This window comes from Geosmithia morbida (genome assembly GCF_012550715.1).
Source record: "Geosmithia morbida isolate 1262 chromosome Unknown scaffold_5, whole genome shotgun sequence".
NCBI classification, from domain to species: Eukaryota; Fungi; Ascomycota; class Sordariomycetes; order Hypocreales; family Bionectriaceae; genus Geosmithia; species Geosmithia morbida.
Genome location: NW_023336192.1, coordinates 284,146 through 305,539, shown reverse-complemented (window position 1 = coordinate 305,539; position 21,394 = coordinate 284,146). Strand labels below are relative to the sequence as shown.

The window sequence follows — 21,394 nt, the reverse complement described above, 5'->3', positions numbered from 1 at the left end:
TATGTTGCTGCTTCACTTGTCTCTTGAATTTGCTGCTACTACATGTTTTGCTATGCTGTTCTGCTCTGCTCTGCTGTGTTGCTTCGCTCTGCTCTGCTCTGCTCTGCACTCTCCGACTTGTTCACTTTTCATCTTCAGCCATCTTCCGTTGTCAACACCATTTTTTCTTCATCCTCCTTTCCTCTCCATCTTTCAACCAATCTATCTCAACACATCAAAGAGGAGATTCCGAGAGGGAGACTAAAAAAAAACCCAAGGAAATGGAAAACGTACAGGACAGATAAAAGACGTAGTCTCTATCAAAAGACGAGAAAGGAAAAAGAAGCAAAAGAGTAATCTGTACAAAACTGCAAAAAAAAAAAAAAAGAAAAGAAAAAGGATAAGAAACGCGAAAGAAGAGATGGAGGGAGAAAAAAGACGATAGAACACCTGCCATGCCGATCTGGAAAAAAAAAGGGAGGAGATGCAAACGAGATCCGTCGTTGCGGTGAGATTTTTATGATGAAAAAAAAGTGTTGATGGAGGAAATTATTCAGCAAGATGATATATAAACTGAAAAGGAAATAGATGAAGATGTTGAAAAAAAATTGTAAAAAAAAAGAAAGAAAAAAAGACACCGCTACCATACTGACGACTCAGCCGAAGAAGAAACCCTTCTTCTTCTCCTTCTTCTTCTTCTTGGCATCCGTCTCACCGAGGATATCATCAAACGTAGCACCCGTGTTGGGACCGGTAGGCGAGTCCGTCCTGGAGGTCTGGCCACCGGCGTGCTGGGCGCTCAGACCGGCCAGGTTGCCGACGGACCTGCTCCTGGCGCCCATGAGGCTGCTCACCGGCCGGGGGCCGAGAGAGCTGCTCCGGTTGTGGCTGCCGAACGGCAGGGTGGGCGGCTCCATCGGGAGGGGCTCTAGGCCCATGGCCATGCTGGAGCGGTAGGCGTGCGACAGCCGGCTCTGGCGGGACCCCGCGCCGGCGGGGGAGAGGTTGCGCGGCCTCAGCGTAACCGGGGGCGATCCCGCGCTGCCGGCCGGGGGAGGCGTCGGCGTCGGCGTTGGGGATGTGCCGCGCGACGGGGCGGAGCCGCCGACGAAGTCGTCGTCCGCCTGAAGTGCGGGGGGGGGCTGGAGGGGACCCAGGGCCGAGTCCTGGTACATGCCCGCGTCGTCCTCGGCCTCCAGGTCCGGGCCGCCGTCCCACTTCTTGGCCGCGAGCCAGCAGTGGCTGCGGTGGTAGGTGGCCTCTATGCTGAAGAGGATGGTGTCGGTCGAGAGCTCGACCAGGCCGCCGCCACCGGCCACCTCGTACCACATCTTCTTGACCTGCTGGTCCTCGCACCACGGCGGGCTGCCCATGGGCGGCTCGCAGAGGAAGTACTCGCTCCCCTGGGTGAACTTGAGCCCGGGGGCGTCAACGACGAGCGTGGGCAGCGACTGGAGCACCACGTAGATGAACAGCCAGTAGCCGATGCGCTGGTCGACCAGGTCGGGGGCCATCTTGCCCTTGGCCTCGCGGCGCTCGAACTCGGTGAAGCGGTCGAGGAAGGCCGTCTTGACGCGGCTCGTGTCGGCGTTGTACGACTTGTTCAGGATCACGAGCAGGTCGCTCTCCTTGATGGACTTGTCAAACTTGATCTGCTCCTTGGCCGACAGCGCGCCGTACGTCGGCAGCACCGACGACATGGACGGCTGCCGCGGCGTGTCGTAGGGGATCGGCGGCAGCACCGGCGGCTTCGACCGGTCCGACTCGGACAGGATGCGCCGCAGCACCGACACCGACAGGTTGGCCAGGTTCTTGGAGATGGGCGGCGCCTCGTCGATGGACCGCGTCGTCCTGTTGGTCCGGTCCACCAGCAGGTCGTACACGGCGCACATGTCCGAGTAGAGCGTCCTGAGCACCAGCCGGTTCAGCCCGCTCTCGGCGAACGGGTTCTTGCTGCTGCTCGCCTTGGGCGGCCAGCTGCCGAAGACCGACTTGTAGTGGCTCAGCACCATCGACCGCATCTTGGCGAACGAGTTCCTCCACACCTTGAACCGCACGTACTTGAGGTCCGGGTCCGACGAGCTGGCCGTGCCGGCGAACAGCGACGGGAACTCGAAGTGCTCCAGGCTCTGGCTCACGTCGTGCTGCCGGTTCACCAGGTCGAAGTGCGCCTTCTCGAGCTGCTGCCGCGTCTGCGCGCACACCTCGTTGAAGAGCGGGAGCTTCAGGTCCATGATGGCCGAGTACTTGCCCGCCGCGTGCGCGAACGCCTCGTTGTACAGGTCCACGCTACGCATGCGCTCGCCCAGGATGAGCGCCTCGACCGTCTTCTCCCGGCTGTGCCGGCAGTCGGCCAGCTCGAGCTGCTCGACGTAGAAGTCGAAGCTCATGTCCACGGCCGGGCCGAACGTCGTGCCGTCCTCGCTCGTGAAGCCAAACTCCTCCAGGAGCGAGGCGATCTGCAGGAAGGCGTGGAACGTCGTCGGTCGGGCCTGCGTGGCCACGAGCGGCTGGCCCGTCAGGAAGGCAAACATGTTCCTGATGGCGATCAGACGCTCCAGGTCCGAATCGGTCGTCTCGCCCGGCGCCAGCAGCTGGCCGCCGTCGGCCGAGGGGGGTGCGATGGGCAGGTAGAGCTTCATGTCGCCCGACGGCTCGGACAGCGTGGGCGACAGGGTCTGCGACCGGCTGTCGTCGACGTTGAGGCTGCGGTCGCTGAAGCTGGTCGTCCGGCCGCCCTCGATCGGCGACGCCTCGTTTCCCTGGAGGAGGGCGTTGAAGATGTAGGACGAGTTGACGGTGAACTCCATGACCTTGAAGGACGGGCCGCAGCCGCTGCCCCTGGGGTACAGGTAGACGAGGACGTTGCCGCTCTCGTTCCACAGCTCTGGGACCTGATTACCGCGTTCACGACGGCTCATGTCAGCATCCCCGACCCGATAGTGTGCTGATCCCACACGGCATGCGATAAGAATCCGGGGGGGGGGGACGGCTAACCTTTTCACCATTCTTCAAAAACGCCGGGTTGTAGTCAGCCTTTGACCCGTCGGACACGACCCAGGCCGTCTGCTTGTTGGCGGACGAGGCGGCGTCGCCAGAGGCAGACCTCGACCTCAAGCCGGGCATGAAGCTGCGGCGGAGACGGCCGCGCGAGGGGCTCTGGCCGACCGCCTCGGAGGGCGAGGTGACGATCTGGGGGGGGCTCAGGGGCAGCGATGAGACGCGGTTGACCGAGCTCTTGGGCGACTGCGCCGTCAGCGAGGGGGTGAGGGAGGCCTGGCGACCCCTCTCGGCGGTCATGACGGGCGAGAACTGCGGGTCGCGGTTCTCCTTCTGCAGCTTCTGGTGGGGGCTGGACTCGTCCCTGACGCTGCCGGTAACGGAGGCGCGCGCGGATGAGGCCAGGGTCGAGGCCGAGTCCCTCTGCGGGGGCGGGTCCTGCTTCTTGGTGAGGGTGGTACGCTTCTTCACCTTCAATGGTGACGATTCCCGCTCCTGCTCCTGCTTCTGCTTCTGCTCCTGCTCCTGCTCTTCCTGCTTCTGGTCCTGCTCTTCCTGCTTCTGCTGCTGCTGCTGCTGCTGCTGGGCTGCCGTCGGAGTAGGGGGGGGAGCATCGGCGGGAGGCGGTGGCGGAGGAGGCATGGCCTCAAACGGCGGGGAGGGCCGGGATTGGGCCGGGGAGGCGACGGAGGTGGTGATGGCGTGGGGCTGGTAGCGGTTGGAGCCCGAGGAGGAGGCCGAGGGAGGCCGGGCTATGATGGTCGGATTCTCGTCCGGCGGGGGGGGGACGAGGCTGCCGCCGGTAGAATCGTAGTCGTGGAATCGGTACGGAGGCGGGGATGCGGGTGCGATCTCGGGTGGCGGCGGCGGCCTCTGCTTTCCGCCGGCTGAGCCGGGTCGAGAGTTTGGAGCTTCTATATCCCTTGTCATGAGCGAGGGGAGAAAGGTAGAGATGCGGTTACCCCATGCGCGGGGTTTGCGAGGTGTGGTGGTGGCGGTGGTGTTGGTGGCTGCGTTGGCGGTGGTCGTGGCAGTGTCGGTGTTGTTGGTTGTGATGGGCGAGGTGGGAAGGGGAGGGACGGAGTCGTGGCCGTCTTCGTCTTGGCGCCGCCTCTTTTCGTCCAGGGACGTGTCTATGGGTACGACGTGACCCTGGTTGAACATGGCTAGGCGGCCAAGACTCGACTTGTCCCGACGGAGCCTAGACCTTGCTCGGTGACCGGATGAGGCGGTGGTGGCGGCGTCGACATGCTGTCTCTTGTCGTTTTCTTCCGACGACGATACAGAGGAGGGCGAGGAGGATCGGAGGGTGGACAGGGAGAAAGAAGAGGGTAGAGTAGAAAAGCGAGAGGACTTACTCGAAGTCATGTTGGGCAAATAAAAAAGGCAACAACACGACGATGAGTGTCCGGTTCACAGAGAGTTGACTTCTCCGGCCCAGGGTCCAGATCTTTTCTCTCTCTCTCTCTCTCTCTCTCTCTCTCTCTCCTTCTTCTCGTGCTTCTCTTTCTTCTTCTTCCCCTTCTACTTCTTCTTCTTCAAGGTAAAGAAGAAGAGAGAAAAGGTGCTATATTACAACAAAGGAATGGGAAGAGAAGAAGAAGAAAAGGTTTCAGAAAAGAAGAGAGAAAAAAAGAAGAAAAGAAGAGAGAAAAGGAGTGATGAAAAAAAAAAAAAAGATCTGGGGACCTGGACTAAAGGAGTTTCAATGAGACCGGGTGGGGTGGGCGTGTATAACGTGACAGTGACCTTGAGACGACGACGACGACGACGACGACGACGATGACGGCGACGGCGGGAGAGGGAGAAGGCGAACTTCACAGTCTGTCTTGCTGCGGCCAGACGCGTACGTAGTAATACTTGCAGCAGTAGTATCCCGTACGTACCTTGTTTTATTCGCTGTAATGAGCAGCTGTCTGTACCTTGAGAGTTATGCCGAGATGGTAATGGGGACTAATAAACAGAGACAGAATGGTCCCAATGTATTCGTAGCTCGTGGGCTGTACCGTAGGCTGTTCGGCCATAGAGGGTTGAACCGGGGGGGGGTTGAAGTCAGTCACGCCTTCAGGTCAGACATTTTGCTCAATGAATTACGTACTTTGTGGGGAGCGGGAAGGAGGAAGAGGACGAGTGATACCCGTAGAATGACGGGGAGTATATGGGAGTAGCAATAGCGAATACGGAGTACACTGTGTCGGAGGAGGCTCATCAAGCACTGTGGTTCAGTGTGCTGCCACTCCTCACCACTCACTCACTGCCTGTGCTCGTCGCCTGTACGAGACCGTTACTCGCAGTGATACAGGTAATATACGATACGACACTTTTGCGTACAGAGCATCATTACCAGACACGAGCAATACTTCCGGTATTACGGAGCCCGAGAGAGGGAGAGGGAGAGAGAGAGAGAGAGAGAGTACGGGTACTACATATACCGTCCTGCCTTCCGTGGTCCGTGGGACTGTGGTCCGTGTGAGGCTTGTCGAGCCGGTGATAGCTGAGAGGGCGGGAGAAGGGGAGAGAAAGAGAGCGAATACTTGTTTAGCTGCACAGTATTACTAAGGATCTGGGGGTACATGTACCATGGACCCAGGTAAGGGTGCTGACAGTACGGAGTACGGAGTACATAGACTTGTATACATATATCAGTGCAGATTACCTGGAGTCTAGTATTAATAGCAAATATATTCCGTACTGCTGATACATATATACGTACATATATAATTTGTACGTACATGTAATCTGCACTGTCATTACCCCTGGGATTTGTGCTGAGCTGGTGTCTGGTGTCTGTCTCTCCGGGGCCTCTCTTTACGCCCCTCCCTCTCTGTGCCTGCCTCTCTCTGGATTGCCGCTGAGACGACGGCACGATCGGGTAGATGCAGAGAGAAGCGATGACTCCGGGTCCAGGACTGTACCTTTTCTCTCTCTCTCTCTCTCTCTTCTCTTTCAGATTCTAGCTCCTGTACGGTTTCCCCTCCCCCCCCCCCCCCCCCCCAACTTCCTACTGGTACTACTCTCTGTCTATTCGAGCCTCTCTACATCCATCTTCATCCTCTCCTCGAGATGTCTGCCAGCTCACGACAAGAGAGTCACCCTCTCGCAAGGACAGCTCAGGGCAGCTCGACGCAATCCATGACGAAACATCCAGCATCCCTTGTCAAACACTACAAGGAGGATTCAACCCTCTGCGGTGTTCCCCCTGTCTCTGGCACGATACAATGCAGGTTACGTGCACAGGACATGTCTCCAGTGACTTCTATCCATCTGTACGAGTACCTACCCTCCCTGGCTGGCAATACTATGCCAAGAATAGCCAATATGGGCCCCACGTCGCTACACTACGGCTGTACACTTTTTTTTCTCTTTTCTTTTTTTTTCCCGATCCACACATCCACCAAAAAGCAGAGAATTAGACGGAAGAGAAGCTGCACAGCCCGTTCCGAGAGTTCTGGATGCAATCAATCAGCTAGTAGCAGTGGGCCGACGAAGCCTATGGAAGCGGGGGAGATGAGCGGGCACGCGGAACAGCAGAAGGGTGTGCGTGTGTGGAAGAGTGGGAGATGGAGAGGGAGGGAAGAGGATAGGGGGAAGAGATCAGGCTCGTAATATGCATCTGTCGTGGTAATACTACACACAGCACCTATAAATAACACGCGGGAGTGCAGTAAGAGGGAGACGGCTCGTACACGTTGGTACGTGTACTCTCAAGAGCCCCGAGATGGTTGGATGGATTCGTCAAGGTGATGAGGAGAACGGAGTTTTTCGGTTTTTTCACTCGTAGATGAGGAGTAAGCAATATTACATGAGGAGTCGAGAAACAATGTGAGCTGACGGGGATAGGCATGACCCCGATACGGTCGCCTCTGCATGTACGAGTACGAGCATCTTGTATCTCGGTCCTCGCTCTGCTCGTACATGTACGATTCCTCCCTGTTCCTCGGCTCTCATGACCCCTTGGGCCTCTGACGGCCCATGTGCTCATGTTGTAATCCGTGCGGAGTAGCATGTTTGACGACTCTGTAAGAGCAATGATTTGCATCGCCACTGCCCACGTGCGTCGACCAATTTCCACTGCTTAGCACGACAGTCGAGAGGGTAATTTAAGCTCGGCAGTACCGAGCCATACCATGCGAAGTAGTCTGTAATCTGTGATACTATACGAGTAATCCGTAAGTCTATCACTGGTATCCTACGGGTATTTCCTCTTCAACGGACTGCCTCATCGTTGTTCCTCCCGTAATAGCCTGCTGTAATCTGTACTCCTTTGCTAATGTCATCATTCCTTTTGCACTCCAACTTCCTTGTCGTGTGTGATCTGTGCTCGTTCGTGCCTTGGTCCCTTCTTCTGTATCACTCCTACCGAGCCGATGGAAGGCTCCCGAGTCGCTTCCCCCTCGCGAAACCTGCTCTGCTCTCAGGTATTACAATGTCATAATACGGAGTATTCTCAACAATGTTCGCCTCTCCCTCGACGGCAGATCTGCACATCCCTTGCAGACCTGGGTGAACCGAACCCCTTTACCCCGTCGATTCCCTCCGTATTCTCATGTAATCGAAATTATTCCTGCAGAGGATATCGACAACGTCCTGGGTTCTAATCTCTCCCAGATCCGGTCTTTCCGCTCCTTCTTCTTCTTATTTTCTACTTGTTCTTTATTTTATTTTTTTTATAACAGTATATACGACTATGTCCATCACACCGTGCTCTCGTGATAGGATCACGTGCAGCCTACTGATACTGCTTGACAATACCTGATAAGTGTCATCACATACAAACTTGGCTGCGAATACGGAGTACGGTGAGGAATATGCTGGTCGTAAATACGGAGTAGTATTACCAGTAGTATTGCTGGTAGTACAGATTACTCGTAAACACTGCTACTACCAGTACATGATATACTGGTCAATAGTCATCATGAATACCCGCACCATCTATCAATCTATCCTCATCCCCTCTCAGAGCCCGAGTCCACAAGGTGTCGTCAAGGTCGCTCTGCCACAGTACGCCTACCGCTACAGGTAAAGTACGGATCTAGAAAGTCAACGGGGCAGCCCCGAGAATACATGTGCTGCAATACCGTACTCGTACCTGCCCGACAGGCTGACGACCTGTTGAGATGGGCAACTCTGGTCTGACACGCAACCACGCTGCTACCCTGTACTTGAGTGACCTTGGCGAAATCTGCCCATCGTATGTGTTCCTTATATATTAAAAAAAAAAACATCGACTACGCTGTTATTCTCCACCGTCATCCTTCTGCAAACACCGTGGCAACCAACGCATACTAGTGGGGCCTAGAAGACTACGAGTGAGGCTATTATTACATGCATACGAGATGGGTGTATTATTATTACTATTATAAGACTAATATATGTCCGAGTATGAGCCAAAAAAGGGGGGGCAATGCAAACGCCGAACTGCCCGGATATACCGAGTTGTGATGAGTATAATACCATTTATCCCCCTCGTCCCCCTTTTATTTATTTATTCATCTCTTCTCTCTATTGTCTTTGCTTCTGTCTTTCTTCCAGAATCCAATGTCAGGGTGGATGTGCTGTATTGGCTGTGTAGCTCCAAATCCCCACGCCCCTGAACACTTGCGGAATGTCTCATGCTATGCAGCAAAACGTGCCTGCCTCTGATGCACCACCAGCCCTGCCTTTTGGGGGGGGGGGGGGAGTAGGGTAGGGTAGGGTAGAACATGCTCATATCATCTGCACAAAACAGCAGGGGTGTGTTCTCAGTCGAACATGGTGAAAATTCCTTAAAAAAAAGAGTAGAATGTCACTCAAATGCGTAAGCCCAGCCCTGGATCTCAATAGAAATATTTCTTCCCTACAGAGAGTATCACATCACAGACTAACAGGTAGGCGAATAAGAAGACTTCTTGATCCTGATTTTTTTTTTCTCTCACAGAGGAATACTAAATCGCGTACCCTCTATCCCTCCGCCATTCCATTCATCCTATTGAGCTGCTGAAACGATGTCTGGTATTATTACTCCGTACCCTATATTAATACTCGCTACCGACTACAGATCTGTACAGATTACACGTCCAACCATTCCAGTCAATTTACCAATACGCTGTGCATGTTGTAATACTTACAGGGGTTGGAATCCGACAGTTTGGCTCCGGTGCAGGCCACTGGCACACACACACACACACACACACACACACACACACACACTCGTACATATCATACATGTAAAAGCGTCATACTTTATGGTGTGCATGTAGTTAGTGTAAGGGTCATGTGACTCATCTTCAATGCATCGCTCTTTCCCAAATCGTCTTCACTAAGAGCTCCTTCCCATTTTGCCCTGCCATTGGCTGGCTGTACCTTCATAGAGCAACCTCCAACTTCGTGCCTTTGCATCTTGTCCATTTCTGTAGAAAATGAATGCCTGATATTGACGCCCTTTTGGGCTCCAGAAAATGTACAGGGACAGACGCCATACATTGCATGTATTGCTTCTCTAACCGATCCGTTCCTGATCGACTCTAACCCTCATTGGCCGTATTTACATATTGTATCCCTTACTGCGTCTCCCCCCCCCCCAACGCTGCCATCATGCCCCACTCGCCGTCCTCGGAGCTGGTGTTGCCTGCCCAGGAAGATGACCTCTCCAAATGGATCGATATCGACAACCTCTTGTCCAGCAACGAGCGCCACGATGAAGTAGCTGAGACCGGCTACCAAGTCTTCTCCTGACCATGTGGAATTTCACCATGACCATGTCGACCCCCCGGTACAGAGTCCAACAGCCACACGCTCAGTCAGCCACACGCTCAGTCAGTGGCCATGGTCATGCAGGCACGCATCGCCAACAGTAACAAGAGGATAAGAGGGGAGATATGGTTCCCAGTTTCTCCACTATCTGGACGTCTGGGGGCTAACCATACCCGATATGGCCAGAGTCAACCTTGAGGTGGGTGAGATGGCTCTAAACATTTGCTTGAGGGGGAGACTCACAAAGATATGATCTCCAGCAATGGGTATGTCTACCTTGGACTGTACACTTTATCCCCCAACCCCGATCTGTTCACCCAGAGCTGCTGACCTCACCGAGATATCCACTACGTCCCATGTCAGTAACTTGTCTCCTTCTATTAGGAGCCTCATTGCTGGCACCACACATGCTATCCCGCCTCGCCGTATGGCTGTTGCTCTTGATTACCCTGACGTTCCGCGGTTGGAGGCCGAGGTCGAGGCCCAAGACTTTAACGCTGACTTGAGTACCGGCTGGTTTTGCTGCTCGGTCATCTTGGTTCTATTGATGGCCGCCTGGACCTGTACCGAGAGAAAAGCTCGCATTATTCCCTGATCCGACAGCCGGACCCCAAAGAACTGATACCACGGGCCGAGGACACCATACGTTACCAGGGTCAGGAGCAGATTGGGCTGCATCAAGCAACGGGCTCATCCATCCTTGCCTATGCCGCTTCGTGTCTGAACTCTCTCATGGTAAGAAACCATCGGATGACTTTATGCCAACCACCCCCCCTCCCTCCTCCCATCAGCTTGTAAGGCTCTTTTTTGAAAACGCTGGTGCAAAAGACACACGAACTCAATTCTCGGCCGAGGTCCGCCTCGGCCTGGCACTCTGTCTGACGCAGGATGGTGGTGAGCCCATGCCGCCCTCGCGCGCTCTCTACATCCAATTATGCCTCATGACCAGAAGGTCTCCTAGAATCTTGAGAAGACGGATTCTCGGCGAATTGGAAAAAGTTTCGGCACTCAGCATATTGGTCCATCCGATGGTCTCGCCTTGTCGGCTGTCTGGCGGTGCCTCATATTCCGGTGCCGCAGACTCGTCAGTTCGTATGTTGCCTTTCGCAGTTTCGCAGCTTCCCCTGCCACGTGCTCGAGGAATACGACCACCGAGACCAAGCTCCAGACGGGCACTGACTTTTACCACTACATGACGTCAATTTATGTCAACCTCTTCCGCTCCACGGCTCCGCTGCACACCGATCTCAGGGTTGACAAGAGTCGTGAGCTGGCCGGTCATGATCAAGAGCTCGTCCCGGTCTTTGTCAATGTCCCCACCGAGAGCTTCTACTTCCGTAGATAGACCCGCCCTTCTCCCCGGCCGGTGGACCCGGACCGAGAAATACCAACAATAAAAAACCCCCCAAAAAAAACTCGGCAATTGGACCAGAATGAAAATCTGCAAGAATGGAGTCGCCCAAAGACCAACTGCTCCAGAGCAATGGCGCTCAAGAGAGAGGTTAGGCTTCGGCCCCGAGCAAGAGGTGAGACAGTGATTGATGATGACGGGAGTAAGAGAATCGGGGCTCCGATTCGCCTGCAGCTCTTCCGGCTTGTACCCCACCATGACTCCGGCGACCACAACAACGAGGCCACTTACGCTCCCAATTTCGTCCGCAACCTGGGTGCGCGCATTGGCGAATTCCTCGACAGCTTCCCGGCGGTTTTCAGCCCTAGCTATCTCAATTTCCTAGCATAGCGGCCACGGAGCTAATCACCTGACTGCCTTGGTGCGTGGTCAGTTTCCACTGAAATGTCAAAACCGGTGAAAGATGGTAGGTTGATTGGTCGGATTCTATGGGTCGGAGGCCGTGATGGGCCAATGACAACCCCGGCTCTCATCGAAAATGCGCATCTTGGGATGGTGTGTAAGTCGACGGCCACGCCAAAATCCCCCATGAACGCCAAATTATATCTCTCTGGCATTGAGGTCGCGTCTTTGATCCAGACAAGTCTTGCACAAAGATCCTAGAGAGGTTGGGCATCGTCACCTTATCGTTGAGTCTTTAAACGTGACGCTGCAGGCTCTGTTCACCTGTGACAGGCAGTAAAAAGGTTCCACCATATCAAGGGCCCCGTGCGTTAGACGGATATCAACATGGATCTCACCAGAGACTTTTTGCAAATCGGCCAAAACCCCAGTCCCCCCCGGTCTCCGGACCTGAGTGACGAGCTGTTTGAAACTTTCTTTGACCTGCGGAAGTACTTCGAGGACAGGGATCCCTCGGACAAGCAGGCCCACCTGGCCACCCCGCAGCACCTTAACGAGCTCATCACTGGCATCCGCCCACTCATTGATAGCATTGAGTCTCACCCATTCTTGAGCATGGGCAATTCCTTTGGTTCCGATGATGAGGCCACCGCCTCGCCCGGATACTCGAGCCACCCCTCCCCACCTGAGCTTGTTCAGGGCGAGGGTAGCACCTCCCCCTCTGAGCATTCCGGCCCCACCTTCCCAGAGCAGCCCGAGTCGTACAAGCCTCATGCTGCGAGCCTCCAGGAAATAAGGAACCATGACGACCAGTGGACATATCCGCAGGCATACTCGTCCGATTCCCCGGCCTCAACCCAGCACCGCATCATCCACCATGATGTTGCTGCCGTTCCCAGCCAGGCCGCCAACCGCGGTCCTCAACCTGGGGGCCCTGCAGCCATCGGCTCTCAAGTGGCTGGTAATAAGCGTCCAAGGCAGCTAGAGAACCCGGACCAGACGGCCGATGTTCGCAAGAGTGGAGCATGCTTGCCATGCCGGATCTCCAAGACACGGGTAAGACATACCATAGCGTGACGCTATGCAACTCAACCCAGCCCCAGTCCCCGACTCCACCTTTAGTGTAGAGAGAGAGAGAGAGAGGCCAAGATCTGAGACGTTTTTGTAGTGCCACGAGAATGGTGTCTGTCCCGCGTGCAGGAAGGCATTCCCGGACCATTCGCACATGGTCTGTGGTCGAAAGAGCCTGGTCGAATTGTGGCCTGCTATCAAGAAGGGTGAAGGTAAGTATCGATTGTTCCACACCGACTCCCCATGGGTTCCCCCCATCACCGCCACAGCAGTCACACGTTGCTGACGTTTGATCCGTAAACAGATTTTTGGGCAAGCAGCCGGGCCAAGGAGGCGCCCTTCCTCACTCAGACCCCGCGTGTCTTCACCGGAAAGCCAAAGCCCATCTCCGTCTTCTTCTCCAGGGAGACCGAGTCACCGGCACTGAGTGCCTATGTTCAACCCTATCGATGGCAGGACGAGGACGAGGACAGTCAGCTCGAGAAGGCTGCCTTCTGCCGTGACTACCCTCCCAAGCATGAAGAGCTCCAGAAGTGGGTGGAGAACAGGATCCAACACGAGCGTGGGTCGGAGTTCCCCCAAGTCTTGCAGAGGTTTCTCATGGCGTACTCACGGGAAGGCAGTGGTCTGCCCAAGGTAAATGACGACCGACCCTTCCACTGGTAACACATGGTTCTCAATGCTGACGTGTCATTCCCTTTGTCCAGCACCGCTTGGTCCAGAAGGTCCACCAGATGTCGTGCTTCTTTCGTATCTGGAAGACGCCGTCCTTTTGGTGCCGCGACCCAACTGGCAAGATTGCCAGCCTGCCCATCTCGGTGCAGGCCCAGCTGAGGGCCATTGCCCTGCGTGGGATCAGCTCCGTTGAGCACGACGTACTCAAGGAGCTGGATGGCCTGACAACACCCTCGCATCAGCCAGGGCCCGACGACAAGCTGGCCGTGTGGGCGAGCATGTGGCAACTGATACTCATCTACCGCGAGATGACTGCCGCCGCGAGGAACTGCCTCAGCATGTCCGAGAGTAGTCCTAGCGACCCCCACAGCCGTATGTTGCCTGCTCTCAGGGTGTGATAGTGGGCGTACAGTTGCTGACACTTGGAGAAACAGTTGCACTGCAGTCTCAATGCAGGTTCTTTCTGGACTGCTTCTTCCCTCAGGTGACCATCTTCTACCACTACCAGTTCCGCAACAAGAAGAGTCTCGAGGTGTCGCTTGATTGGCTGAATGCGCCTAAGTACGCCAGTCGCCTCCGCGGCAGTGGCAAGGGCATCGAGCAAGCGGGTAAGGCAATGATTGACTGCCGCAAGAAGTTTCGTGAGTATTCCCTCGCCTTCTTCATCTTTACCTTTTTCTTTCTTTCTATTTTTTTTGTTCTTTTCGGTTTCGTGTGTGTCATACCTGCGTGTGACAATGAGCTGACTCTTGGCGGTAGTGCAAACCATCCAGTCATCTGATAACGAGGTGGACCGTCTGCTGTGTGTCTTTGTGGTCAACCACGAGCTCAAGAAGCTCAACGCCAGGAAGCGTACATCGAAACCGTCATCCAAATCTAAATCATCTGCTCGTGATGAAGATGATGACTGCGGCGATTGATTCTTTCTTTTCCTCTTTCTTTTCTTTTCACAATGGCCTCACTTATTTGTTTCTTTGCTTTCTTTTTTACCATTCAGGGCTTTCTTCCTCCGTGGCAAAAGAAAGATGTGTTTGTTTTGGACGTGACGAATTGAGACGGAAGGAAAACGAAAGGGAAATGATTTAATGAGTATAGCACAAAATAAATGCCTGAATGAATGAAATATACGAAGGATGAGAACAAAAATTTGGGAATGTCAACAGATGTGAGGGCGTCAGTATTCTTCGAGCCGGCCGATCTGGACCGACACTTTGAATGGGGGCTTCTCCTTGCCCGTCTTTACCGTCGACTTGAGGAAGTCGGCAATCTCGTCGAGGGCAGGTCCATCATGCAATGATAGGATGTCGGGGGATGCATGAATGGATAGGTGAAGACGGTCCTTTTTGCCCTCCTTAGGGGAAGTTGTCGCCTCAAGACTGTTTACGACTCAGTCATATGTTCCGGGAAGTCCTGATCAGGGGAGGGGGGTAGAGAGTGTTTGTGTGTGTATATGTGAGAACACAAGAAAAACAAGACAGAAGAAGAACATACTGAATAGATTTGTCAAACTTGTCAGCGTCAGCGGGTTGAAGAACAGGTACGAGCTGGGTGAGTATACCGGCCACGGCACCGGTATACTTTGCCCAGAAGACGGCGTGGGGGTGGTGACGGGCAAGGACGTCTTCCATACCCTGAGCGAGGGACTGGTCTGCCGGGGCGATTGCGGAGCCCCACCGCGCTGCCGAGGAGATGGCCAGGGTGGCGCGGGCGAGGTGCGTCAGCCCCGGGGTGTCTGGGTCGCGGGCGACGGAGAAGTGCAGGGCGTGGGAGATGTTGACGGCCGACTCGTAGCCCGAGCCTGAGAGGGGACCCCACAGGTCGCGGGCGAAGAGGGAGGCCAGGCCGCCGCCGCTTGCGAGGCTGGATACGGACTTTCCGGACGGTGGGAGTGCGGCGGATAGCTTGGAGATGACGACGTCTACGAGGGGCCTGTGGGTGGCGGGGATGGAGGCCAGGACCTCCAGGGGGTCGGACTCGCGGATGTGGCGCGGGAGCATCATCATGAGGGCGCCGTCGCGATTGGACCCCTTGCAGAAGGTGACGCGGCGTATGTTGGGGACGGCAGAAGCGAAGGCCGAGACGACGGTGGCGATGGCGTCGAACTGCGAGCGGCGCCGGCGCGACATGCCGTGGATCTTGCCCCGGTACTCAGCGTTGAGGCGTCGGAGGTGGTCGGCACGCTTGAACGAGGCGCCAGACACGGTATACGTGCCCACCGACGACATGGGGTAGGGCTGGGCGACGTCGGTGTGCATGAGCATGCTGCCGTAGCCGCGAAACCCCCCGCCGCACATGTAGACGTCTACGAGAGATGCATCCTCGTCTCCCGTCTGGCCGGACTCGTGAGCATCCCGGATGCTCTTGAGCCGGGGGAAGGTCCGACAGAGCTCGTCGTAGGCCGACCGGATAAGGTCGTGTAGATTGGAGATTTCGGCAGCGACAAGGTCGGGGGCGGAGGGAGAAGAAGAAGACGAAAGGGCGGAAGAGCCCTTGTTGGGCTTGGAGGTGGTGTGCTGCTCTAATATGCGAGTGAGCCTGGCAGCTCCGTAGGGCATGCTGACGCCGGCCCTGGCGGCCACGGTCTCGTACTGGTCGAGAGAGGTGTCGACCCACGTCATCTGCACGCTGCCGCCGCCGAGGTCGAGGAAGAGTGCTCCTCCGCGGACGTCGGCCAGCCCGCTCCGTGAGCCCATGACGGCGCCGAATAGCGTCTCGACAGGTGGCGCGAGTACGTGGACGCGCAGGCCGCCTGTGACCCTGGCGATGGCATCGAGCATGTCGGCCGCGTTGGAGGCGCGTCGCATGGCCTCGGTGGCGAAGATGAGCGTGTTGGACGCGGGAACATTGTGCAGCTGCGCGATGCGGGCGTAATGCGCCAAGGTGGTTGAAACGGATTCCACAATCTCGGGAGGGAATACGAGGGTGGTGGTGCCGGTGCTGCTGCCATCGCCTGACCCTGATCCTGATGAGGAGGAGGGTGTCAGAGCATCGAAGAGTGAGATGGCCGCCCGAGTCGAGTAGATGGGCGTGAGTAGACGTGTCCGTGGCGGGGCTAGAGACGTGATGGAGAAGCGTATTCCATTACTGTTTGCTTGCTCATTCGTTTTTGTTTATGCACACGCATCTCGTTAGCATATGATACGGTACATGTAGCGAATGATTGGCTAATATATATCTTGGTATTTTTTCTCCTTTCTTTTCCCTTTCATCTTGTTAAATGCTTCTTGTCTGCTGTTGTACACATACCTTCCCATATCTACTACGGCATAGACGTGACTCTCATCATCCGGGGTCCACGGACGCAGGCTATCGGCGAGGTTGTCGAGGGTGATGACACCGTTGGGCTCCATGACGACGATCTCCGACTTCGGACTTTGGAGAGAAATGTGGTGTGTGAGATGAGATGAGGTGGGGGAGGGGGGGCGCGGTGAAGCTGCGAGCCAACGCAATAGCTCGTAGTAATATTCCGTACAGGGTAATATTATTCTAGGCTCGTGCACATTGTATGCGAGTGTGAGCGTGCGTGAGTGTGTGTGTGTGTGTGTGTGAGATCGTGTGTGAGGCTACAAGGGCAATGATGAGGCGGCCTTGAGACCGAAGCCCAGTAGTAGGTAGGTGGTGGTGGTGCTAGTAGTAAGGAAAAATCCAAGATATCGTATCAGACAAGGCTGCAAAGTAGCCAACAGCCACAAAGGCAAGTGGGATAAAAGGGAAGGAGCGAATGTGTGTGGACAGATGCAGGAAGGTGGAGTTTTGGGCGGGAAGGCAGGTCGCTCTTACCCTTAATCCGTGTCTTTGGGTCATCGGGTTGCTGCTCATTCCCCGTTTCTCTCTTTCTTTTTCATCTTATATATATACATACATACATACATATATATATATATATATATATATATATATGTATGTATGTATGTATATCTTATATATCTATATGTGCGATCGGATTCATCTACTGCAGCTACAGGTATGGATATCAACAAGACAGAAAAACCCTGTTGCACCATCTGTCCCTGATAAAGATGGACGTTGGGGATGGAGACCGAGCGCTGTTCTACGTCTACTGGCGATGACGTCCGCATACACGTCGTGTATAGTTCAAAACAGTGGACTTATACAAAACCAAGGAGGTACAACATCGATACCCTTTGTTTACTAACGGTTGCTATTTACAAATAAGGGGCATAAACAGAGGAGGAAAAAAAAGAAAACAGAAAACACACGCCGCTTGCCGGCCGACAACGAGGCGCTGAAAGCAAAACAGCCAGGCCTAGTCGGCCCACTTGGTTGATGCGGGTGAGGTATGTTGTTAGCTCGACATTGACCGTCCGTCGCAGCTACGTATACCCCGTACTCCGTACTAAAGGTTACTGGTATGATGTATTGACCCATGTTGCAAGTTCGAATGTACGTCTGAGCTGGTCATCGACGTGAGAGGACGGAACATGGCAAAGCGCACCCCTTTTGCATCTTCGTCCAGCTAGCTGGGCAGGCCAGCTGTAAACGGACCAGATCGGACGGGCATAAACGTGGGAATGCCTAATTGGCACCATCATGTTTTGCGTATCCCCGAACACGAGAGCTGGTTGGTTCCATGTGATCAATATCAATAATTACTCACGACATATCTTTTTTTGGGGGGGGGGGTGAGGATGGAAGAAGGAGACCTTGACTCAGTCTCTTTTTCTTGTCCCTTACTTTTCTCATCGATTTTCCGGGGGAGGAGAAGAGACGCAGTCAAATAGGGAGGGCAGTGCATGGAGCATTGCAGTATGCAGTAGTTGCCGCTGCATCCTGCTGGCGCTACGTACCCGTATGTCTGTCGGTCGTGGAGATTGGGACCCAACTTTGGGCACGGCAGCATCCTGCGAGATGGAGAGCAAGGTTGCTAGTATCATCAGTATCATTAGTAGTAGCAGTGTAGTTGCTAGCAGTTAGTGTCAACGGGCGGCTCTCACAACCACGCGCCTGCAGCGGAAGGTAGCAGGGTGTGGCAGTGGATATGGTGAGATAGATGCAGCTCGTGATTAGTTCTGTATAATGTTACTGCGTACGGTACGTCGTTGTAGGTTCTTCTTTCATCTTCTCAAGGTTGTGTTGTGTGCGTCTCGCTACAGAGTATTAAATACGGTATAAGGGGAGGGGGGGGATAAACCGATAATGGCGTGCGCAGATATGGTTTTTCCCCCTCTTCCGCGGGGCATTGGTGGAGCAGAAAATACTTTTTTGACTTGTTGCTTGGCCATGATGAACTGCCGGCGAGAACTGCTGTGACGTAGACAGTTGGGAATTCTAGCTCTTAGCCCGCTGTCTTTCTTTTCTTTTTCCTTTTCCCCCTTTCTCTTGGCTACGGCGGCGTCCGTCATGAAACGGAATGATTCCGTCGTTGAGAAAAAAAGACTAGACAACGTGTCTTGGGGGTATGGATAAATGAAGACTAGTAGAGAAAGTAGGAGTTGGATGAGGGGTGATTGATGTCTGTTCTGTTCATCGCTCCATTGAGCTGATTATTACCCTATACAGCTATCCGTAACTCGTATTTTTTTTTCTCCCCACGTCTGTTTTCTTTCAGTATCTCTCTCTCTTTCTTCTTCTTCTTCTGTATACAATATTTTGCCCTCATTCGGGACTTGAAGCTGATTGACGAACAGCGTTGATCTTGAACCGCTGACCTGTTATTCCGTCCTTTGCGTGTCTGTGCCCCCCCTGTAGCTGACTTCTGGTGGCGGCACTACAGTATGCTAGCCACTCACCTCAACTGCTGACCACCCGTTGTAACACCACAAGCTGTATTGCAGAGTACCACCATTGCCACTCATCAATCACTGGAATGCACAAGCCATGAAGGACGTGATGGTGAAACGGACGGCCGGCTGGTTGGCTGCGCGTACATGTACGAGTAGTGGCTGGCGTTGGTGCCACCGGCGGATGTCGGTGGCCGGGATGGGAAAGTGGTTGCAGCCGCCTCGACGCGCTTTTACGCGTTCAAGTCGCGTCTTTTCGCCCATACGACGCGTCACACAAAGTACCTCACGTTCAACGGCCCTTTTTTTTTTCTTCGCCCCTCCTCTCCTCAACGTCCATTGAAGGGTGGGAAGCCCTAGAAAATGTGCCCTGATGGTTCGATTCGTGATTCTTCGTTGCGAAGAGACTAAACATTCCAAGCTCTGACTTTAATTCCTCGACAAGGTTCAATGTTTTCTTTGTATGTGTGCACGTGCACGGACAAAATATACAGATTATACGAGCCTCAGATAGAAAGAGAGAGAGAGAGAGAGAGAGAGAGAGAGAGAGAGAGAGAGAGAGAGAGAGAAGTGATGAGAGTTGATTTTTAAACCAGCCACCGTCTTTTCCTTCCTACCAGGGTCTGCTGCCCACAAGCGGGTCTCTGTTCTCTTGCTCTCCTTTACTCCTCCCCTCTCTATTTTCCCTTTTCTGCTCGCTAAACTGACTTGCCTTGTGTGTCTGATCCTGTATCCTTCAGGCTTTAGACTTGTTGCGAGTAAGTCTAGGTATGGTTCTGTGTGTCTCGGTTGAGACGCATTATCAGGATGCTTCGATTGCCAACTCTACATTGTTGGATACTATAATGATAATCGAATCTCTCTCCCATCACAGCAAGGACGCCGAGTGAGAGAGAAAGAAGAGAGCGCGGGAGCGGCTCGTCCGATGCGCCGCGCCGTAGCGCGGGCACTACTGTACCAGGGTTTCATCATGTCTCCCCAACAGTCGTGACCAGGGTTGTGACCACGATGGTGACCGCAGTCCACATATCACACAGGCAAAAAGGGAAAAAAGCAACTCGTACAGATACTTAAGTCGTAGACTCGTAGAAGGAGGGGGGGCCACAGAAGAAAAAAGGAAAAGAGGACCCAACTTACAAATGCCCATGAAGATGCACGCACCCATCTGCCAACCTGCCCATTGGCGCTGTCAGGGTCATCGTTAAACTGGCCTTTTTCGATTTATTTTGGCAAACTTTTTTTTTCTTTTTTCTTTTTTCCCCTCACTTCTCCTTTTCTCCTACCTGCAGTATCAGTTCACCCGGGTATGCGTACCTGCATCGTTAGGGATTGCTCTCCATCTGGCCTTTGAGCCTGGCCCCTCTCTTTTTCACCTTCATCCTTTGTTGCTTCACGGCGTATCATCAATATATATATGTGTACGTCGTAAGAAGAGGGGAAAGTACAGATCACAGGTAGAGATATTCGCAGAGAGAGTCGTATTGCTGATGCTCACATACGAGCGGTACATTACGTCTTGTTACGCGTGGCTCGTAAAGGTTCCTAACCCCCCGTTCTAGTCACATCACAGACTCACCGTCACATCTCTGTCCCCATGATCATGAGGTCGTCCACCGCTTCCTCCGGGACAGGGACTGGCTGATATGTTTGACGGCTCTTTTCTGTACTAGCCGCTGCACGTGTCGGGGAGGGGGGGGGGGGGGGGGGGGGGGGGGGGGCAGTTGGCAGCAGACAGGGTATATCTTTGTCGGTGGACGGTGGAGAGCCCATTGAAAGAAGAAGAGCATGGGAAGGTTGGGGGTGAGGATTGCAGGGGTGGCTGGGGAAGTTTGTGCGTTGTATATTATTGCTTGTAGCTGTACATGTACTCGTGGATGGGGTAGTAATGATATGTGACTTTCTATGCTCTGTCGAACCTTGGGACCAAGAGTATTACTTCGTATGGAGAGCGATACTTTTGTATCCGTAAGAAAAGATCAGATCAGCTTTGCTCGTGTGCTGCACTGCACTATCGATGCTATTCCTCTCTATACGTGTCAACAGACGGACCCCCCCCCCCCCCCCCCCCAGGGGTACATGTACCTTGGGTCCATGACCGTTGAATCTGTACCTGTAGTAGTGGTCCCAGTGTAATACTTTCAGTAGCCTGACCCACTGATCCAACCCACTGTAGGTACCTGTGTTAGGGCGGAACTGCCACCGTCGCTCTTACGTACGTGGTTGTGCTCGTGCGAGTACATCGCACAGCTAGTAGCAGTGACGAGAGCTCACACGCCCTCCTTTCGTGTCCACCTTGCTGTCTCTATGCGTACTGCCCCCTCTTTCAGTATCTCCCTCGCTCCATGGGCTCCTCTTTACTGCAGTAGAGGTGTGGTCCCAGAGGAGAGAGAGAGCGATAGAGAGGGTGCTAAATCCGCCATCAGCCGTGCGTACGAGTATTGCG

At 54.2% G+C, this 21,394-nt stretch overlaps 4 protein-coding genes across 4 annotated transcripts; 2 read left to right on the top strand and 2 right to left on the bottom strand.

Moving 5' to 3' along the window:
* Positions 1 to 635: 635 nt before the first annotated feature.
* GMORB2_6111 (uncharacterized protein) lies at positions 636 to 4,347 on the bottom strand (the record flags this gene model as incomplete). Its single annotated transcript, XM_035468081.1, has 2 exons — positions 636 to 2,873; positions 2,977 to 4,347. 2 exons carry the CDS (start codon positions 4,345 to 4,347, stop codon positions 636 to 638), a joined length of 3,609 nt encoding a protein of 1,202 aa, XP_035322062.1.
* A 5,613-nt stretch (positions 4,348 to 9,960) lies between these two features.
* GMORB2_6110 (uncharacterized protein) lies at positions 9,961 to 11,452 on the top strand (the record flags this gene model as incomplete). The annotated part of the gene is made up of 5 exons (XM_035468080.1): positions 9,961 to 9,977; positions 10,096 to 10,249; positions 10,315 to 10,446; positions 10,673 to 11,048; positions 11,247 to 11,452. 5 exons carry the CDS (start codon positions 9,961 to 9,963, stop codon positions 11,450 to 11,452), a joined length of 885 nt encoding a protein of 294 aa, XP_035322061.1.
* Positions 11,453 to 11,851: 399 nt separating this feature from the next.
* GMORB2_6109 (uncharacterized protein) lies at positions 11,852 to 14,130 on the top strand (the record flags this gene model as incomplete). The annotated part of the gene is made up of 6 exons (XM_035468079.1): positions 11,852 to 12,520; positions 12,633 to 12,747; positions 12,840 to 13,171; positions 13,243 to 13,582; positions 13,645 to 13,851; positions 13,970 to 14,130. The coding sequence occupies 6 exons, from the start codon at positions 11,852 to 11,854 to the stop codon at positions 14,128 to 14,130; spliced, it is 1,824 nt and encodes a 607-aa protein (XP_035322060.1).
* Positions 14,131 to 14,384: 254 nt separating this feature from the next.
* On the bottom strand, positions 14,385 to 16,560 carry GMORB2_6108 (retrograde regulation protein 2; the record flags this gene model as incomplete). The annotated part of the gene is made up of 3 exons (XM_035468078.1): positions 14,385 to 14,586; positions 14,702 to 16,294; positions 16,457 to 16,560. 3 exons carry the CDS (start codon positions 16,558 to 16,560, stop codon positions 14,385 to 14,387), a joined length of 1,899 nt encoding a protein of 632 aa, XP_035322059.1.
* Between the last annotated feature and the right edge of the window lie 4,834 nt (positions 16,561 to 21,394).